At 40.0% G+C, this 18,791-nt stretch overlaps 3 protein-coding genes across 5 annotated transcripts; 1 reads left to right on the top strand and 2 right to left on the bottom strand.

Annotated features, from left to right (window-relative positions):
- Positions 1-136: 136 nt before the first annotated feature.
- LOC147171471 (uncharacterized) lies at positions 137-3,450 on the bottom strand. Of its 2 annotated transcripts, XM_086080196.1 has the most exons (4): positions 3,403-3,450; positions 2,614-2,780; positions 2,045-2,402; positions 137-1,747 (listed from the first exon to the last, which is right to left on the bottom strand). In XM_086080196.1, the coding sequence occupies exons 2-4, from the start codon at positions 2,771-2,773 to the stop codon at positions 988-990; spliced, it is 1,278 nt and encodes a 425-aa protein (XP_085936322.1). In that variant the 5' UTR covers positions 2,774-2,780; positions 3,403-3,450; the 3' UTR covers positions 137-987. The 2 variants fall into 2 exon arrangements, with proteins under 2 accessions (XP_085936322.1, XP_085936321.1); XM_086080195.1 differs by lacking the exon at positions 3,403-3,450 and having other exon boundaries at positions 2,614-2,843.
- capn5a (calpain 5a) lies at positions 2,624-18,102 on the top strand. Of its 2 annotated transcripts, none has more exons than XM_086080188.1 (14): positions 2,624-4,805; positions 5,938-6,100; positions 6,562-6,693; positions 10,875-11,083; positions 11,258-11,450; positions 12,296-12,489; positions 13,244-13,321; positions 13,417-13,612; positions 13,703-13,825; positions 14,206-14,279; positions 15,009-15,131; positions 15,455-15,558; positions 16,525-16,661; positions 16,724-18,102. In XM_086080188.1, the coding sequence occupies exons 2-14, from the start codon at positions 5,945-5,947 to the stop codon at positions 16,895-16,897; spliced, it is 1,893 nt and encodes a 630-aa protein (XP_085936314.1). In that variant the 5' UTR covers positions 2,624-4,805; positions 5,938-5,944; the 3' UTR covers positions 16,898-18,102. The 2 variants fall into 2 exon arrangements, with proteins under 2 accessions (XP_085936314.1, XP_085936313.1); XM_086080187.1 differs by having other exon boundaries at positions 2,625-4,805; positions 5,935-6,100.
- On the bottom strand, positions 7,861-9,924 carry LOC147171470 (olfactory marker protein-like). The gene is made up of 2 exons (XM_086080199.1): positions 9,723-9,924; positions 7,861-8,385 (listed from the first exon to the last, which is right to left on the bottom strand). The coding sequence occupies exons 1-2, from the start codon at positions 9,903-9,905 to the stop codon at positions 7,954-7,956; spliced, it is 615 nt and encodes a 204-aa protein (XP_085936325.1). The 5' UTR covers positions 9,906-9,924; the 3' UTR covers positions 7,861-7,953.
- Positions 18,103-18,791: the final 689 nt, after the last annotated feature.

Genomic DNA, 18,791 nt, shown 5'->3' with positions numbered 1-18,791 from the left:
TGACCCATGTTACTGGCACACAACGACACGACAGGGGGGGTGTAATCAGACACACACGCACACACAAGCCGATTTGGATGCTTGTTTGTTTTTTAAGTTGACAACAAGATCCAGTTTTACATTTATTCCAGCGAAATCTAATATGGTTGTAAAATAACTTGGATATTAAAATTAATTCATCCGTCCATATTGAACAAAAATATTCAAACTTTAGCAGCATTTTTGTTGAAGAATGCAGAATAGTCATCCTTGTTTGTCTTTTTGATTTACCAGCATGGCGACTGAGATGGACGACAAGTGGATCAGAATTGGACCAAGAGTGTAATAAAGTTTGACCAAAGTAGAAAACAAGGGCGGTTAAAAGTGGACCAAAAATGCAAAAACATGTCAAGTAAAATCACATCGACTGCAAACGGAGTACAAGTGGATTAAAACTGGATCGCAAGTGGAGTGTAAATAGAATCAAGAATCGATGTCACAAGTTGTACGTTACACTCAAACGAGGAGACTTTAAGTGGATCACAAATATAATACAAGTGGATCATAAGTGGACGGAAAGTGGAATGCAAAAAGTGGATTACAGTTGTCATAAAAGCCGATCATAAGTGGACTGCAAATAGTCCAGAAATAGACCACAAATGTAAGACAACTGGATCATAAATGGACTTCAAGTGGAATAAAAGTTCAGCACAATTGTAATACAAGTCGACTGCAAATGGATCAGAAGTGGAATACATGTGGATCTTAAGTGAATCACAAGTGGGCTACAAATGGATTATAAATTAATCACATTTGGACAATAAATAGATCACAAGTGAATCACAAATAAGTGGACCAAAAGTGGAATATACATAAAAAATAAGTGAATCACAAGTGAACTGCAAATGGATCGTAAGTGAACCCAAAGTGGAATACACTTATAGCACAAGTGGCTCAGAAGTGGATCAGTGGAAGTTAACTGATGTCACGTGATCAGTATGACCTGTTTTAAAATTCTACGTCAGAGAGCACCTTTTGCGGCGTGGCGTCCATGGGCCCCGCTGATGCGGCAGCCATGATGGCGTTAAGGCGGGTTAGGGAGACCGAGCGTTGCTTGATTCTGGGGGCGGGGCTTGGCTCGGGGTCAGGAAGGTGGCCGTAACGGCGGCCATCTTGGTCGTAGTGATAGACGCGGATGACCCGACTTGTACGGGGCTGAGGAGGAGGAGGAGAATATTCTACTTCCTGGTTTTCATCTTCATCTGATTGTGAAGATTGGCAGATGACATTTTTATCTTCACCGTCCATCCGATTCTTTCTTTCATCTTCATCATCATTTGTGTTCTTTCTGTCATCTTTATCATTCTTCTTCTCTCGTTTATCCTCATCATCCCCTTCTCCTCCGCTCTCAATCTTCTCCGCCATCCCAACGAAAGATCCACCTTCCTGCACTTCCTCCTCGTCTTTCACCCCGCTCCTCTTCCTCCTCCCCTCCTTGTCCTCACCTCCTCCCCCTGTTGCTCTTCTCTTCCCGTCGTCCCCGTGGTCGCAGGCTTCCAGGTAGGCGGCGACGCGATTGTCTTCCTGCTTCTCATCCAGGCCGCGTTTGTCGCGGAAACTTCTCTGAGGTTTGGCAGGTGGACAGGAGGATGATATCGATGATGAGAGCGAGGATGGCGATGAAGGCCAGCTGGTGAGCGTCGTCGCGGTGATGTCAGGTCGGCGTTGCCGTGGCGATGGTCGCCGCTTGGTGACTGCACTCAAGCATCTGCGGGAACAAAGTTGGAATGGTTCTGATAAGACTGCAAGACATTGAAACGTTTTTCCTTGGTAGTTGTCCCAATACTTTTATCCATACCTTGAATGACAGGACTAGTAATACACTGCCACCTGCTGGCTGATTTGGATAATGCATGTATTCATGATCGTTGGCTAATGTAGACCAAATAGCATTTTGGGAGGGATGATGGCCGATTGATTTTTCACAATTTGTGATCTACATGTGACTCGAAAAAATGTCTACAAAAATCCACGTATAGGCAGAAAAACAGAACGTTTGTCTCACCTGAGAATTTTGGCTCTGCTCGCAGCACCTGCGCTGAACCCGAACACAAAAGTCAGCAGCACGGCCGCCGTCACAGCTCCCATAAAGAGCTGGTCAGAAACCGTTTCTTGTCTCCCCAGACCCCTCCTGCGCCTCGGACCACGGCCGCCATCTTGTGGGTTTGTGTGTAGCTGGTAGGGGAACAGCGTGGACCCTCCGTCGTCATGCCGCAGCAAGCAGTAGTACAAACCCTGGTGGAGGTCGCTCAGATTATGGACCACCAGGCTGCCGTCCTGGCGCATGTGGACCGGGACCGGTTTGGTGTGGATGCCGGGTCTGCGGAGGGGGCCGAAAGGCGTGTGCCAGTACAGAACCACACCTGATGGCGAAAGAAGACATGCATTGATTACATGCAATATGTTTTTTGATTGTTTTGTGGGTTATTAATTGACCTAACTTTTTAAGTTAAGTGATAACCCAAAAAGTGCGGGTTGGTCACTTTTTTCATCTATGATTGAGTTTTAACCCAACTGTTGTTGTTTTTTTAGAGTGAAAATGTAAACAGATTATCGATGTATTACGTCACTAACCCGCCTTGTCGCCATCTCCGCACTTGATCGTCGCCTCCGCCTGTGGGTGAGCGTCCATCACGATGGTGGGGGCCACCATCAGGACGCGGGGCCGTCCTTCGACCCCAGGATAGAACGACACAGCCAGGAACGTTGTGACCATGAAGCAGCAGGCCAACATTTCAAAGCTGCATGGCAAAGACAAAACAGAATGATCATTTTTCTTTTTCAAGCGTTCAATCATTGACAAAAAAAAAAAGCGTTCACTTTAACTTTAACTTTTACAGATTCTTCTTTAACCTTTAAAGCCACGCTGAGCTTAAAAGATTAGGAACATATTGTTGATGAAAATTGTTGTAAGAAACAGTAAAATAAATTACATTTAAAAAATATATACGTGTAATCATAAAACACAAAAATTTAGGAATTTGTGTAATAATAAATAAAATACAAGAAGAAAAAAAGTTTTTTTTTTTTTTAAATGTATTTCTAGTTGTAAACAAAATGCTGGCATCGTGTAGCAACAATACCAGTAAAAAAAAAATCTACCACATCAAAAACCGCTAAATTAAAAAATATGTAAAATTATTCACTAAAAAGGTACTATATACATTTTAGAATAAATAAGATAATGCATTTATTTATCAATAACACATCTGTAGCGATTCAGTAATGTAAATGACATTATGGTTCCCTGTCGGAGTAATAAGAATGTACAACAACAAAAAAGTACATCGATTAAAATAAATACAGTACACAAACTACGGCGTTGTAATAATGAGTTCAATGAAAGAATTGTTCTTTATTTACCTGATATTGACATGTGAGTATGTCGCCTGCTGGAAGCATTCGAGTGTAAAGTGCAACTTTCTCACATGACCCATAAACTGTGTTTCTGATGAAGATGTTAAAGATTAATATCTACACAGGGACATCCATGCTCGCCTCCGCCGCAACATCTTTTGTCTTCCAGCCTTTGCTTCCATCTAGTGGTTAATACCGTGTAGCACATCTGTACGTTAAACAAACCTACCAGTTCAGGTTGTTCGGTTTGAATTTGTCAAATGTCTTTGAAGGCACCGCCAACCACTATTACGTTGATCTAATCATACTCACTCAGTCATATTTTATCAGTGATTTTTTTTTAATGTACCACCACCATTATTATTATACAGTACATAGATTCATATAGTTATTCTATGGAAGCCTAAGGTGCCTTGAACGTACCACCAACTCCATTTCGTAATTTTTTTCGGTCCAATTTTGTTAGTGGATCCTGGAATGCACAACTAACTTAATTGCTGTACATACATTCATATGTACACACATATGTATGTAATTTGGCCCTTGAACGCACCAAAAGCATCTTTACATAGACTGTTGTTCAGTCTCATTTTCGGAAATGTCCCGTGAACGCACCAGTAACTTCAATACACACGTTCATACATAATCATTTGGTGCAATTTATTCAATACTCATATGGAATTTGAACGCATCACTAACACTATACAGCCAGTGGCCTCTACACTCCTCAACTTCATCGCATTCATAGTCATTCTGTTCAATTTTGTCAAGATGGTCCTTGAATGCAACACTGACTTCCTTACATTATTGTTTAGTCCAATTTTGTCAAGATGGTCCTTGAATGCGCCCCCAACTTCCTGACACTTCACTCATGTCAGATCGTCTTTGAACGCAGCGCCAACCTCCTTCCACAACATTTAAGCATGTGTTCAGTCCCAGTGAGAAAAAGCGCTTGAACGCACCAATAAATTAATTGCATCCAGTAAAATGTTGTCTACTTCATTACAATACCGTACACCGTAAAAACAAATAGTTGCTTGTTAGTTAGTAGTAGTAATAGTAACTTGTTCGACCCCAGTTTGATCAAGTATGTGGACCTTGAACGCAGGCCCGTTGTCACGTTCAATGAAGCAGTTTTCTGGTACCAGATTGTCATATCGCCTTTGAACGCAGCCCAGCTCTTGTCTTGTCTTGCCCCCCAGATGCGAGAGGAGGCGTGCTTGATGCTGTTGTGGTCGTCGGTGGGCTTGTCACGGTGTCGTGTGCCTGCGAGCTCCCTGACGTTCTCTCTCGGGTGAGAGCAACGCTCAAACCTTATCGTCTTCCTCACCACACAAAGAATAAGACGGGAAATTGTCCTGCGAGAGAAGACAAGAAATCCCACTGCTGACGTCACAGGCATTTTTGAGGTAAGCGCCTGGCTTTTCTTAACTTTTTAATCTTTTACATGTTTTAAATGTCTGTTCTTTTGCCGCGTATGAGTTTACCTTGACAACGTTCACGTCGCTGTGAAGTAAGTTAAATGGATTGAAGTCGTTAAAATTGGACATGTTGACATCGGAAAAATCGTCAAAAGAATGTGGCACGTCGTGAAAGAAAAAAAGTTGTATCGATAAGTTCGTGTAAACTAAATCATTTCCTGTACGAAATTTCAAATTAAAAGCGAAAACTCGGTGCTAGTGTTTTTTTGTTTTTTTTTGGTATTTACTATTTATTTTATTTCACGTTTTTTTTTTAGGGGGATTTGTTTTTCAACTATGACCTAATTTGAACATGTACATCGAAAGCGGTGGGGATCAGTTTAGGGTGTTATGCCATCAGTTGACCACATTTTAATTATGTGTGATCGAAAACAGTGCTTTTTTTTCATTGTAGAGAAAAGTCACAAAGTTGGCGTTTCGTATGCAAATTCATTATTCAGTCACATGATCTGATTACCCTGGAACTCACCTGCAGTTGTACTAACAATCAATCAGTAAACCTAAACAAAGTTGTTCTGTCCTATTTGGCCGGATTCCCCTGGAATGCACCTTTCGAGCAGTCGTTCAGTCACATAACATGGTCCTTGAACGCACCGCAAGCGAGTTGCAGTAAACTACAGTTTGGGCCCATGTTCTCAGCTACTCTTTGAATATTCAGTCAGATTTCATCTGGTGGTCCTTGAACACAACGCAGTTTGATGGTCCATGATAAAACTCGTACAGCTCTTTTAAGTCTTGTTTATTTTGAAGATAGATTTCCTTTGGCTGCCATTTTCCTGCATGTGACTTGACACGGCTCCAAGCCACTTGAAGGGGCGGAAAAAAAGTTCCCTTTTCAGTCACAAGACAAGTTGAAGCAAAAGTTCTATTTTGGTGGCATGTGGAAAAAAAGGAAGAATATGAAGTTTGAACATCTGTTCAGCGGGTGGTGGCCACATTGAGCCACACCCTCTATCTCCCTGCCTTATCTTCATGTCTTCATAAACTGTTTAACTTCACACATGTAAAAAAATAAATAAATAAATAAGTGTATTTTGTCATCTCTGGTGTATGTCAGAAGCGTCAGGATGGTGGTGGCTTACGAGGGCCAATCGTTCACCGCCTTGCGGAAACGGTGTCGCCAAAATGGCCTCCTGTTTGAGGACCCCCTGTTCCCCGCCACTGACCAGTCGCTCTTCTACCAGGGCAACCGCATCGGCAACGTCGTCTGGAAGAGGCCGCAGGTAACCGCTTGGCATTTGTGCGAATGTTCAAAATGGGAGTGAGAGCGTGTGTCTGTGTGGTTTTTATGTTCTCTGTCATTTAGTTGCCAAGCTTTCAGGCTCCCTGTGGTTCGTGCGACGTAATAAAAGTGGGGCGTTCCCTTGTTCTGTTTCTTGTTTCCTTTCCTCACCGTGTTTCCTTTTCCTATGTTTCCTTCTTTAGTGTGTCTTAGTTTCCTTGTTCCTCCAATGGTCCTTGTGTCGTTTCCTTGATTGTTTGTGCATTTCCTTAACAAATTGATCAGATGTGTGTGCGTGTGTGTATATCGTATGTAAACGCATGTATGTGTTTGCTTCGCGTTGGTTGAGCGACATGCGCCGCCCACTAAGATGACATCCTCGTACAAGCGAAGCAAAAAGTAGCAGCAGGCGTTTAGCGTTCTTCTCTTATTGACTTTTCTTTTCTTTCCCTCTTTGAGCAGGAGTTATGCCGAGAGCCGCACCTGTTTGTGGACGGCCTGAGTGCACATGACCTCCACCAAGGCCAGCTGGGAAACTGTTGGTTCGTGGCAGCCTGCTCCACGCTGGCGTCACGAGATAGCCTATGGCAGAAGGTCAGCCGTCTTGTTTGTTAGCACGCTAACCGACTCGCCACACAACAGCAGCCCTCACCTACGCAAGTCTTTGTAACATTGTAAAATCTGACACGATTAGGTGATAATAGCAAAATTAAGAAAGATGTTATTACATATTTATAGCCTGATTAAATCAGACATCATTAAAAATTATTAAATCAGATTTTTATATAGTTATAGCATTGTTGAATCAGGTATTAAATAATTAGAGCATAAGTAAAATACTATAAAAAAATACAAATTTAGCATGAATAATTGTGACATTTTTAAATGGAATATGATTGAATAAGAAATTATTAAAAAAATTCTAGCGTGTTTAAATAAGATCTAAAAATACTTAATGCATGATTCAATTAATTATAGCACAATTTAATCAGATATTACCATACGATTGTAGCATGATTAAATCGGACATTTATGTCAATAACTATAAATAAATAAGACATGACTAAAATACAGTATAGAAAAAATATATATTTCAACAATTCTAGCATGATTAAATTAGATAATTAAATCTTTGTAGCATTGTAAAATCTGACATGATTAAATGATAATAGCAAAATTAAGAAACATGGTATTAAATAATTATAATATATTATATAAATAATTATATTAAATCAGACGTGATTAAAAATTAAAGCATTATTAAATCAGAGTTTTCATACAATTATAGCATTATTAAATGAAGTATTAAATAACGAGATAATTAAGTAAGTCATTATTAAAAAAAAAATTTTTAGCCTGAATAATTATGATAAAAAAATTTTTTGAAATAAGATTGAATAAGAAATTATTTAAAAAAATTCTAGCATGTTTAAATAAAATCTAAAAATACTTGATGCATGATTCAATTAATTAAGACATTAAAAAATAATTTTAGCCTGAGCAATTACAACATATTTAATTTAACATGAGTAATTGTGACATATTTAAAAAATATATATACAAAGAAAAAAGAATTAAGGAAATTATACCATGAATAAATAAGATGTTAAGAGAAAAAAATCATCTCATCTAAAATGATAGCATAAATACAGCATGAATAATAAATAAATAAGATATTAAAAATAATTATACACCTGAATTCAAAAATGATTAAATAATCATCGTGATTAAATCAGACAGTATTAATAAAACAAATACAGGTGTGCTTACATAACATTTATTCATATATTTCCATACACAAATCATCAGTTTTACGACACAAGTGTTTCTATTTGACTGGCCGGAACGCAAGCTTCATTCGTGGGAGGAAAAAGCCAGCGAGCACTGCAGCTCGGCCGCCTCGGCGCCGTCCTTGAAGGCGAACAGGAAGTACATGACCTTGCGCACCTTGGCCAGTTCGGCGATCCTCTCCCCGAACTCCTGCATGTCGGCCTCCAGCCACTTGAGTCCGGCGGCGTCGGGGTCGTCGGCGCCGCGCCAGAAGGTGCCGACGGGCTCCAGGAGCTGGCGGGTCATCAGGTGGGTGAGGTCGGGCGTCCAGTGCTGCGAGATGCCCGTGACGGTGACCCGCCCGCGCCCGCCCATTGACACGTTCCAGCGGCGGAAGCTCAAATCCTGCCGCCGGAAGTCCAGCTGGTAGACGGCCTCGTGGGGCAGCAGCAGCCGCTCGCCGTCCTGACGCTTTTGGGCCGAGCACTGAAGAGACGACACGCGCCGACGCATCTTCTGTGGGATCGCAGCAACAGATTCATTTTCAACACTCGATCATTCACGGCTGTGGTTGGTTAGGCCATTTTGTTGCTGTGGTTTTCCGCCATCTTGTGGCATGCTGGTCAAGGGACTATGTTGAAGTGAATGGAGGGGATTCATTTGGATAGAAGTGGTGCTTTGCCACCATCTTGTTGCATCTTTGTGGCAAGGGACTTTGTGGAAGGGAGCGGAGGAGCTTCATTTAGACAAAAGTAGTGCTTTGGCACTATTTTGTGCCATGTTAGTAGCGAGGAACTCTGAAGTAAGTTGAGTTTCATTTAGATAAAAAATTGTGATTTGCTGCTATCTTGCGGCATGCTGGTGCTGTATTGAAGTGAGTTGAGGAGCTTTATTTAGACAAAAGTAGTGTTTTCTTAACTATCTTGTATTCTCTCTTTGCCAGGGAAATTGAAGTAAGACACTTTTTTCGCCATCTTGTATCATTTTGGTACCAAGGAACTATTTTGAAGTGAGTTAAGGAGCTTCATTTAGACTAAAATCGTAGTTTACTGCCATCTTGTGGCAAGTTGGTGCGATCTTGTGTCAGCTATATGTAATCATAAAACTTTTTGGTGCGATTGTCAATTACTTCTGAGTTTTCACCATTTGCGATAGGGTCAATAAATAAATATTTAAATAATAAGTAAATTAAATACATAATTATGGTATGATTAAACCAGTACAAGACACTATTAATCTATTAAGAACATGATTAAATATTATTATTAAATATTTATAATATTATGAGGCATTCTCACATTACATTATTAAGTAAAGCATTAAAAATAAAATATAAAATAATATAGAAAAGAAAATATAGAAAAATAATATAGAAAATAAAATATAGAAAAATAATATAGAAAATAAAATATAGAAAAATATAGTAAGAAATAAATAATAAATACATAAATAATTATGATATGATTAAACCAGTCCAAGACACTATTAATCTATTAAGAAAATTATTAAATAATATTGAGGCATTCTCACTTTACATTAAGTGAAGCAGTCAAAATAAAATATAAAATAAAATATAGAAAAATATAAAAAATAATAAAGAAAGAAAGAGAAATTAATTAATTAATTAATTATGATTAAACCAGTCAGAGACACTATTATTCTATTAAGAAAATGATTAAATAATATTATTAAATATTTATAATATTATAAGGCATATTCTCACATGACATTATTAAGTAAAGCAGTCAAAATAAAATTGAGAAAAATGTAGTAAGAAGATTTGAAATGCTTCCATTTCCATATTTGTTAGAATAATTGTATAAAATGTTTTGCTAAAAAAGCAAAACCTTCACCTCCGTCAGCGCCACGTCCTCTTTAAATTCAAGTACGATGAAGTCGGACGCCGCTCCCGCTTCCTCCATGCCCCGCACCCGTCCTCTCGGGATGGAATAGTTCTGAATGGCTGAATGCGAACGGACGGACGGACGGACGGACGGATGAGTGGATGTGATGACGGATCGGATGCTATGAGGCATCTCTGATGGACTTTCTGCTTTTTGTCTCTCTCTCCTCTCCACTTTTGCACCTCCCACCTTCCATTTCCACATCTATTTCCATCACACACACACACGCACACAAACTCGCGCACACACACACGCACACACACATATGCACACATGCACACACACACACACACGCACACACACGCACGCAGGCCCGCAGGGGACATTGCATTGATTGACCCTCACATTAGCAGAGGACATGACATCAATGTTTTTGTCAAGTTATGTAACTTTGAAAATGGCACAATAGCCCCCCCCCTCCCCCCCAAAAAAACAATTTAAATTGGGGGTGTAAAGTAAGAATGAGGGAGTCGCGTGTGTGTGTGCTGTTGCCAGGCAACAGGTGGCGCTGATGACGTACAGCAGGGAACTCTGGGAGTTTCCCGGCGCCTCCTGGGGATGCCTCTGCTCAATGGATCACTTATTTCTTTATTTATATCAATCTGAGTGTGTGCGCTCCAGCGAACATGTTGGTGTGTCACCATGATGCGTCGGGATGATGTCGCCTTTTGGAAAGCGCCTTGCAGAGTGAACCGAACCCTCGCATGTTCATGGTTTGGCATTTGCGAAAGTTCTTTTGGTGCAACCTATTACCCGTTATTTGTGCTGAAGACAAAGCCATGTCTAATAAAAAAATATTGCTTTGGCGCCATCTTGTGGGATCTTCTTGTGTAAAAATGAGGGGAGAAACTTCATATGGATAAAAGTAGTGCTTTGGCAACATCTGGTGGCTAAAGAGCTCTGTGGAGTTGAACGAAGGAGCTTCATTTAGACAAAAGTAGTGTTCTTTACTCATCCTGTGGCATGTTGGTGCCATTGAAGTATTTTAAACTTAGTGAAGGAGCTCTGTTTAAACAAAAGTAGTACTTTGCCGCCATCATGTGGCATCTTGGTGTATGTTGAAATGATTGGAGTGCAAATGATTGTGATTTCCCGTGACAGGTCATTCCCGACTGGCAAGATCAGGAGTGGGACAAGAACCGTCCCGCGTTGTACGCCGGCATCTTCCACTTCCGCTTCTGGAGATTCGGCGAGTGGGCCGACGTGGTGATCGACGACCGGCTGCCCACCATCAACGGCAAGCTGGTCTACTGCCACTCCAACGACTCCAACGAGTTCTGGAGCGCCCTGGTGGAGAAGGCCTACGCCAAGTACGTAAGCCGACGCCCACTTCCTGTCACGCCAGCAAAATACAACACGCTTGTGTTTTCGTCATGGTTAGCGTGAAAAAGCTAACGTAGCACACTTGCAATCCACATCTTCACTCCCAAAAATGTGGACGTCCTTTCGCTGCGGCGTGAACTGAAGTCCGGTCATCGTTCCAGGACGTGCGGCTGCTACGAGGCGCTGGACGGCGGCAACACGGCCGACGCGCTGGTGGACTTCACGGGCGGCGTGTCGCAGTCCATATGCATCAGTGAAAGCGGCTCCAACGACAGCGTGGAGAATCAAGCCGAGCTGTTCAAGCGAGTCGTCAAAGTACACGAGAGAGGAGGGCTCATCAGCGCCTCCGTAGAGGTGAGCATCTGATTGGATGGATTTTTAATTGTCAACTCCCAACATTTCCTACTTCGTCATTTTTGTACCCTGCTATAAAAATAGATTGATTTTTTTTTTTTACAGTATTCAGGCAAATTAAATACATCTGCTTATTTTATGACAATCGCACCATGTTTTTGTGGTTCAATTAAAAAGAAAAAAGGAAAAAAAGGTAGTCCCTTTAAATATATATATATATATATATTGGATAATAATAAAAAAAATGACATTTTTAAAATTAATTAATTAATTGCTTATAACCTCACAAAATGTAAATAAAATAAAAATAATGGGGAAATAAAAACTAGAAAAAATTGGGGAAATCCTCAAAATATAGGAAAAAAATGGAATGCATTTTTTTTGCAAAGCTCGAATCTTGTAATATCAGTTATCACCATTCACCACTAGATGGCAGACATGCTTAGTTGCACCAGAGCTATATATATAGAGAGAGAGAGTTTGGCCAAAAAAAACCTTTTTTTTCAACTCAAGCATTTGACCAATCATGCTGTGATTGGTCAAATGCTGGTCACATACATGACATATGGACGCCATCTTGTTACCCTCTGAAACCGAGTTGGCCAAAATTTTGAGTGAGTTGATTTTTGCAAAATAAGACACAAAATTGATGACAAGGAATAGTGGAGCGGATTGGTGGTTGTTTTTTAATTAACTTCAATGAGGAGTAATGATTTTACAGTTACGAGCTCTGTCGCAGAACCAATTAAACCCGTAAGTCTCGGTACCCATGCAACCCGCCTTCTCGTCGTTGACCGCCAGTGGGTGGCGCTAATGTCACTTACCGTATTTTGATGTCCTTTTAGGCGAGCAGCTCGTCCGACATGGAGGCCCGCATGCCCAACGGCCTGGTCAAAGGTCACGCCTACGGCGTGACGGACGTGCGTCGCGTGCGTCTCGGTCACGGCTTGCTGGCCTTTTTCAAGTCAAATAAACTCGAAATGATACGGCTGAGGAACCCCTGGGGGCGCAGCGAGTGGAATGGACCCTGGAGCGACAGGTGACATAGATAAATAAATTAATAAATATATATATATAAATTATAGCGATTAAAATTTCTAATCGCAATTAATCGCATGACTTCAATAATTAACTCACAATTAATCGCAAATGTTACATCTTTTCTAAATGTACAATAATTGTTTTCTCTCTGAGTTCATACACTCTAAAAACAGTTGGGTCAAAAGTAACCCACTTATGGATAAAAAATGGGCCGATCCACTTTATGGGTTAATTGGACCCAACTTTCTGGGTTGTTTTATACAGTAATAAGTGACCTTTTTTTTTTGTATTAGTAATAATAAGTAGTTATTTTACACAAAAAGACCCATTTCTTGACTCAAAGTTGGGTCAAATTTACTCAAGTAGAGGATAGATCCATTTTTTTACCCATAGTTGGGTTATTTTTTACCCAACTGTTTTTAGAGTGTACTCTTGTTAAATTAAAGTGGGGGAAAAAAATGTTTAGCTAATTGAAATATGGCTGCATCTTTTAGTCAATGATACAGTAATTTCATAATAATTCATAAAAATGAGCTAAAATTCAAAAAGATGTACTAAACGAGTGTGATATTTATTTGTGTAGAAGTAATTCTTCTGCCACTAGATGGCATAATTGCATTTGTAACACATTGGTGAGAGCTCAGTGCATTTTTCTTTTCATATTAACTCAAAATTAACGTACTAATTTTGACACCCCTAATATATATATATATATATATATATATATATATATATATATTCTGTGCTCACAGTTCAGAAGAGTGGAAAAAGGTCAGTAGCAGTGAACGTGAGAAGATGGGCGTCGTCATGCAGAACGATGGAGAGTTCTGGTGAGCGCCTGCCTCCGCGATGTCGCCCCCTGGTGGGCGGCCATGTTTATTGACACCCCCCGACGTCATCTCCTGTCCGGCTCGTCCTCACGCAGGATGACGTTCAACGACTTCATCTCCAACTTCACGCACCTCATCCTGTGCCGCTTGATCAACACGTCGTACCTGAGCTTGCACAAGACCTGGGAGGAGGTGACCCTGCGCGGCTCCTGGAGTCGCCATGACGACGCGCTGCAGAACCGGGCCGGGGGGTGCGCTAACAATAAGCACACCTTCCTCCAAAACCCTCAGGTGCACACTACTTTCCAATAATTGGCACAGTTGCCCCAATCGATCCACAAATTGCGCAGTTGTCCAACGTTTGGCGCGTTTGTGTCGCAGTACATCTTCGACGTGACCAAAAGCGAGGACGAGGCGCTCATCTCTCTGCAGCAGAAGGACCGCAGGGCCTCGCTGACAGAAGGACGAGGAGAGAACCTGGCCATCGGCTTTGAAATACACAAGGTTCGGGGAGGCGGGGTTAACCCTCGACTGCTCGCCAGCCAATCACAGGGCAAATGTCGACTGAGGTGCAGTTCTGCTTCACTAGTAACATACGGTTGTCTCGCTAGTGACACCTATATCGCCTAATGGTGCACTAGTAGAACAATTGTGTGTGACTACTACTAGTAGCACACACTAGTAAGGACAGCTTCGGCTTACTAGTGGGACAACTACATGTTACTAATAAAGCAAACTACCAGTAATAATGTTTTTTTTTTGGGTGGTACTAGTAGGCCCAGAAGGCTACTAGTGCACGACACATGCGTACTAGTTTGCCTGTTAACATTTCCGGTGCAGAACACTAGTAACATTTAACTGCGTGTTCCTCGTGGTGTTCACAGGTGGAGTTGAACCGGAAGTACCGTATGCACGCCCCCCAGCAAAAGGTGGCGGGCAGTCCCTATAGCAACGCTAGGTCTGTATGGAAAAGCCTACACCGCCCCCCCCCCCACCCTCAAAAAATAATTATTGTCAGCCCCGCTAGTCTAAATATGGTATTCTGGTTAATATTGCATTAGTGGAATAGGAGTTAAGCAGCAAAATCCAGCAGTTTTTATCAATATCAGAAGGCGGCCATTTTGCCACTTGCTCAGCTCTCAGGTAACAACCAATCACAGCTCAGCTACAAAAAACAGGTGAGCTGTGATTGGTCGTTACCTGAGCCCTGTGCAACTGTGATGTCATCTTCAGTGGACAGCGAGTGGCAAAATGGCCGCCCCATGAGATGGATGAAACTACATTTTATGTTTACAAAACTAACTCAAACTAAAACTAGTGGCCATTTTGCCACTTGCTGTCGACTGAAGATGACATCACAGGTGCTCAGCTCTCAGGTAACAACCAATCACAGCTCAGCTACAGAAAACAGGTGAGCTGCGATTGGTCGTTGCCCGAGCCCTGCGCAACTGTGATGTCATCTTCAGTCGACAGCAAGTGACAAAATGGCCGCCCCCTGAAATGGATAAAAACAGCTGGATTTTGCTGCATAACTCATATTCCACAAATGTAATATTAATCCGAATGTTTCAAATGTATTTTTTTCTGACAATATTATTCTATTAGTGCGCTGAATTGTCTTACGAGTGAAGAGAAAGAGTCTACTAGTACATGGATATGAAATAAAATCTCAAATGTCTTTCCATAGGTCTGCGTTCCTGCGCGTGGACCTGAAAGAGGGCCGCTACGTCATCCTGCCAACCACCTTTGACCCCAACCAGGAGGGAGACTTCCTGTTGCGCGTCTTCACCGATGTGCCTTCACACTGCAAGTATGAAGGCGATATTTTTCTGTGTGTAATATGGACACGCAATAGATTTTTTTTTTAAACACAAGAAAATAAAAGTGAATTAAATTTTTTAATATTTTAAGATTTTAATATTATACAAAATTCCTTAAATAAATGGGCTGACTCGCTTCACTTTATAACAAACACAGCACAGTACGGTACATAAACTCCTCATGCACTTCAAACGAACTGTCGACGGTTCAGTTGCTGTTTGTTTACTTTTGAGATTTGTTGTTGTAGCGGTCACTTAGCGGACGATATTTTGGGGGTTGACTATAACGAGTTCCATGTGTGGTGTGCTGCAGGGAGCTGCGTGAGGATGAGCCCCCTCGCACCTGCTGGACGGGCTTGTGTGGTTTCCCAACGCTGGTCACGCAAGTACATGTCCTCCAAGCCAAGTCACTGGGTGGTAAGATTGCAAGATTATTGTGGACCTATCATTTTTTTAGAGAAACATTAAGTTGACATTTTGGTGATTGTGAATTAGGAATAAATGAGGATAAGTGTTTCAGATAATCGATGGATGGATGGATGGATGGAAATGTTGGTGAAAGTGCAATTCACCACTAGGTGGAGCCACTACATTATTTTGTGGCGGAACACAATGAGCAAATTCTCACTTTATTTATTTTTTTAACTTTCATTTTTGTTCCTTTTGAAGAAAATATTTTCTTGAGTAATGATGTCTTCACTTTAACTAAAAAACAACAAAAAATGTTAAATGTATTTTTATTTATCTATGTTTCAATCGTATAGTTTTTAATTTTATTTTGATGGATTTTTAAAAAATCGTTCCTTGTAAGAACATTTTTATATTTATTTTGAAATATTGAATTTATTTTAAAAAAAAATCCTCCAAGATATTTAAAAATATTTTTGGGGTAGTTTATAGACTTAACTGCATTATCAGTATTTTTATTATTTTTAATGTGTTTTGTTTAGCAAATAAAATGTTTAACTTAATTTATTTATTTTGTTTCACTTTTATTGCGTTGATTCATTTATTTGTTTTTTTATATTTCCCTTATATCTAGTTTTAAATCATTCATTTGTTTAATCTTTTATGCAATATTATTTTTGGGGGTTTACATTTATTTATATTTTTATTTCGATTTTATGCTGTTTTTCATTTCATTCTATCATTTCTTGACATTTTATTTTTGTTCCACTACAATACTTTTTTCAATCAACTTTTACAAAGTTCAATGCATTTAGTTATTTCATTGTCATTTTATTTTCATTTTGTTCATTTTATTGCATTTGTATTTTTAATGTTCATGTTTTACTCCGATTTGATTTCTATTGTTTGGCGTTTTACTTGGACTGATCCATTTTGTAATTTCACGAGCTTTCGTGTGTTCATGTGCGCGCGCAGGCAGCGACACGTACTTGACCATTCGCTGCGAAGGCCACACGGTTCGCTCCGCCGTCCACAGCGGCACGCGCAATCCCGACTTCGACACCAAGGGGATCTTCTACCGCAAGGACGACAGCGGGTCGATCGTCATTCAGGTGCGCGTGCGCGTGCGTGTGCGCGTGTTGTTGAAAATGTTGACCTCGTTATGGTGTGTCAGGTGTACAACAGCAACAGGCTGACGGACTCGTTCCTGGGCGAGGTGACGCTGTCCACCAAGCCGGGCGACATCAGGCAGACGTTGCACCTGCGGGCCAAAAGCGGCCACCGGGACGAGCTGCCTGGCACCCTCAACATCGCCATGGTGACCAGCGCCGTGCTCACTAGCATCTGAGAAATCGCCACCGCGACTCTCTTCCTCTTTATTCCACTTGATTCTCTTTTTTTATTGTTTTATTTTTTCATTACATTTCTTTGTTATTTTTTTATTTTACATTGTTGTTTATTTGTCATTTATTTTTCATTGTTTAATTTTGTAAGTTCATTTGTTCATTCAAAACACATTGCATTTTTTTACCTTTACTTAATTTCTCTTAGTCTTCTCTCTTAGATTTGAGTTTTTCATTTCATTTTTGCTTTACCTCTTTTGATTAGTTTTTCATTTTTGGATTATTCCATCTTTTAAATTATATTGTATTTCATTACATTGTTTTGTTTTTTATTATTTTGTAACAGTTTAATTTTTTTCACGTATTTGATTTTGATTCAGTTTTACTTTATCTATTGTGTTTGTTTGTTTTTTAAATGTTTATTGTTTTATCTTTGTATTTCAATTTTTTTTAGTTTTTTACATTTTATCTTTACTTTTGTTTTAATCTTATTTCATTTTTTTAATTATTTTTTTTCCACATTTTTTACCAAAAATATTGCAACTTATAAATTATTCTTTATTCCAATACTTTATTTTTATATCAAATTTATATTTGAACCTTTATTCTATGTTGTCATTTTAAAATAAATACATTTTACTTTTCATTAACTTTAATTTCATTCAAGTAATATTTCATTTCTTATATATTTTATAAATATCATCATTTTTTAATTGTTTTTAAATGTATCTTTAAAAACATTTTTTATTTTGAAACACGTTTACTGTAGTGACACATTTCATTCATATGAAGAAATATCAATAATGTTATTCAACTTTTCATGACTTTAAATGGTTATGATTTCATGTTGCTATCAAGAATGATTTTTCAAGTAGCCAGTTTACATGCAGTACATTCTGACAATTTCTTTCGGCAGTGACTTGTCATCTGTCAATCATCAGGCGCCTTACCTATGGTTGGTTGTTGTTTTACCTTTGTCTCCGCCTACTTGAGTCTCTGTGGAGCTGTTACAAGAACCACTATTATTATTGATGCAAAAATATGAAGTAAAGTGTCAAAATGTCAACATTTTAAATGTTCAATTGTAGGTTTATAACCATGAAATAGCCCAGAATGCTTTGCACTTTGATGCCATTGTTTACGCGTGTATACATTTCAAAATGCCTATATCTGCTTTGTCCACTCTTTTATTAAACTCATTTATTACTTATTTCTTTTTACTCATCCATAACTGTTCTTATTAATAAGTCATGTATTACTTGATTATTACTTATTTCCAAATACATCATGGTTTTAATGTATTTACGGCTACTCCATCCAGCCATCATCTACCGATTATCCGGGTTCGGGTCGCAGGGGCAGCAGCTTTAGCAGGGAAGCCCAGACTTCCCTCTCCCCAGCCACTTCAACCAGCTCCTCCGACGGGATCCCAAGGCGTTCCCGCGCCAGCCGAGATACATTTGGTTTACATGGAGCCATGTATTCCGATTAGAATGAATCCGAACGGCCAAACGGAATGAGAATGCTCCATATAAACACCTCCATCGGAATGAAAAGGCTGAATCCGAATTGAATTCCATTCGGAATCACAGGGGTGGTATATTCTTTTCGTCAATCCGAACGAGCGTCATGTATACACTTCATTCGGAATGGCGAGGCTGCGTCCGGCATGCGCATGCTTTGACTTGACGTAAATGCGTCTTGACGTCATCGTTTCCACCCACTTTTATGGCGGCGTCTCCCCAGAGCTTGTCTGCGAGGGGAGAACTTGTTTTTAAGCACTTAAAACTTTTTTTTTTTATCAAGACGTTGCTTCAATAAAAGTGTTAACACTATCACAACTACTGTGCTAAATGACGAATGAACTCCAGCTTTATAAATCACGTGATCGATGTCCGT

Source organism: Leptonotus elevatus, chromosome 7, assembly GCF_054856555.1.
Source record: "Leptonotus elevatus isolate MCC_2025b chromosome 7, RoL_Lele_1.0, whole genome shotgun sequence".
Lineage (NCBI taxonomy): Eukaryota > Metazoa > Chordata > Actinopteri > Syngnathiformes > Syngnathidae > Leptonotus > Leptonotus elevatus.
This window is presented reverse-complemented; position numbering and strand designations above follow the sequence as displayed.

Bases quoted from the DNA above. Each gene is read 5' to 3' on its own strand.
- LOC147171470 (XM_086080199.1), bottom strand. From the start codon at position 9,905: ATGCCTCATAGCATCCGATCCGTCATCACATCCACTCATCCGTCCGTC. The intron at 8,386-9,722 runs GTGAAGGTTTTG...GCGATCCCACAG, and splicing joins AGGACGTGGCGCTGACGGAG to AAGATGCGTCGGCGCGTGTC.
- capn5a (XM_086080188.1), top strand. From the start codon at position 5,945: ATGGTGGTGGCTTACGAGGGCCAATCGTTCACCGCCTTGCGGAAACGG. The intron at 13,322-13,416 runs GTGAGCGCCTGC...GTCCTCACGCAG, and splicing joins CAGAACGATGGAGAGTTCTG to GATGACGTTCAACGACTTCA. The intron at 13,613-13,702 runs GTGCACACTACT...TTTGTGTCGCAG, and splicing joins CCTTCCTCCAAAACCCTCAG to TACATCTTCGACGTGACCAA.
- LOC147171471 (XM_086080195.1), bottom strand. From the start codon at position 2,836: ATGATTGAACGCTTGAAAAAGAAAAATGATCATTCTGTTTTGTCTTTG. The intron at 2,403-2,613 runs GTTAGTGACGTA...TTTCGCCATCAG, and splicing joins CGGAGATGGCGACAAGGCGG to GTGTGGTTCTGTACTGGCAC. The intron at 1,748-2,044 runs GTGAGACAAACG...TTGTTCCCGCAG, and splicing joins AGCAGAGCCAAAATTCTCAG to ATGCTTGAGTGCAGTCACCA.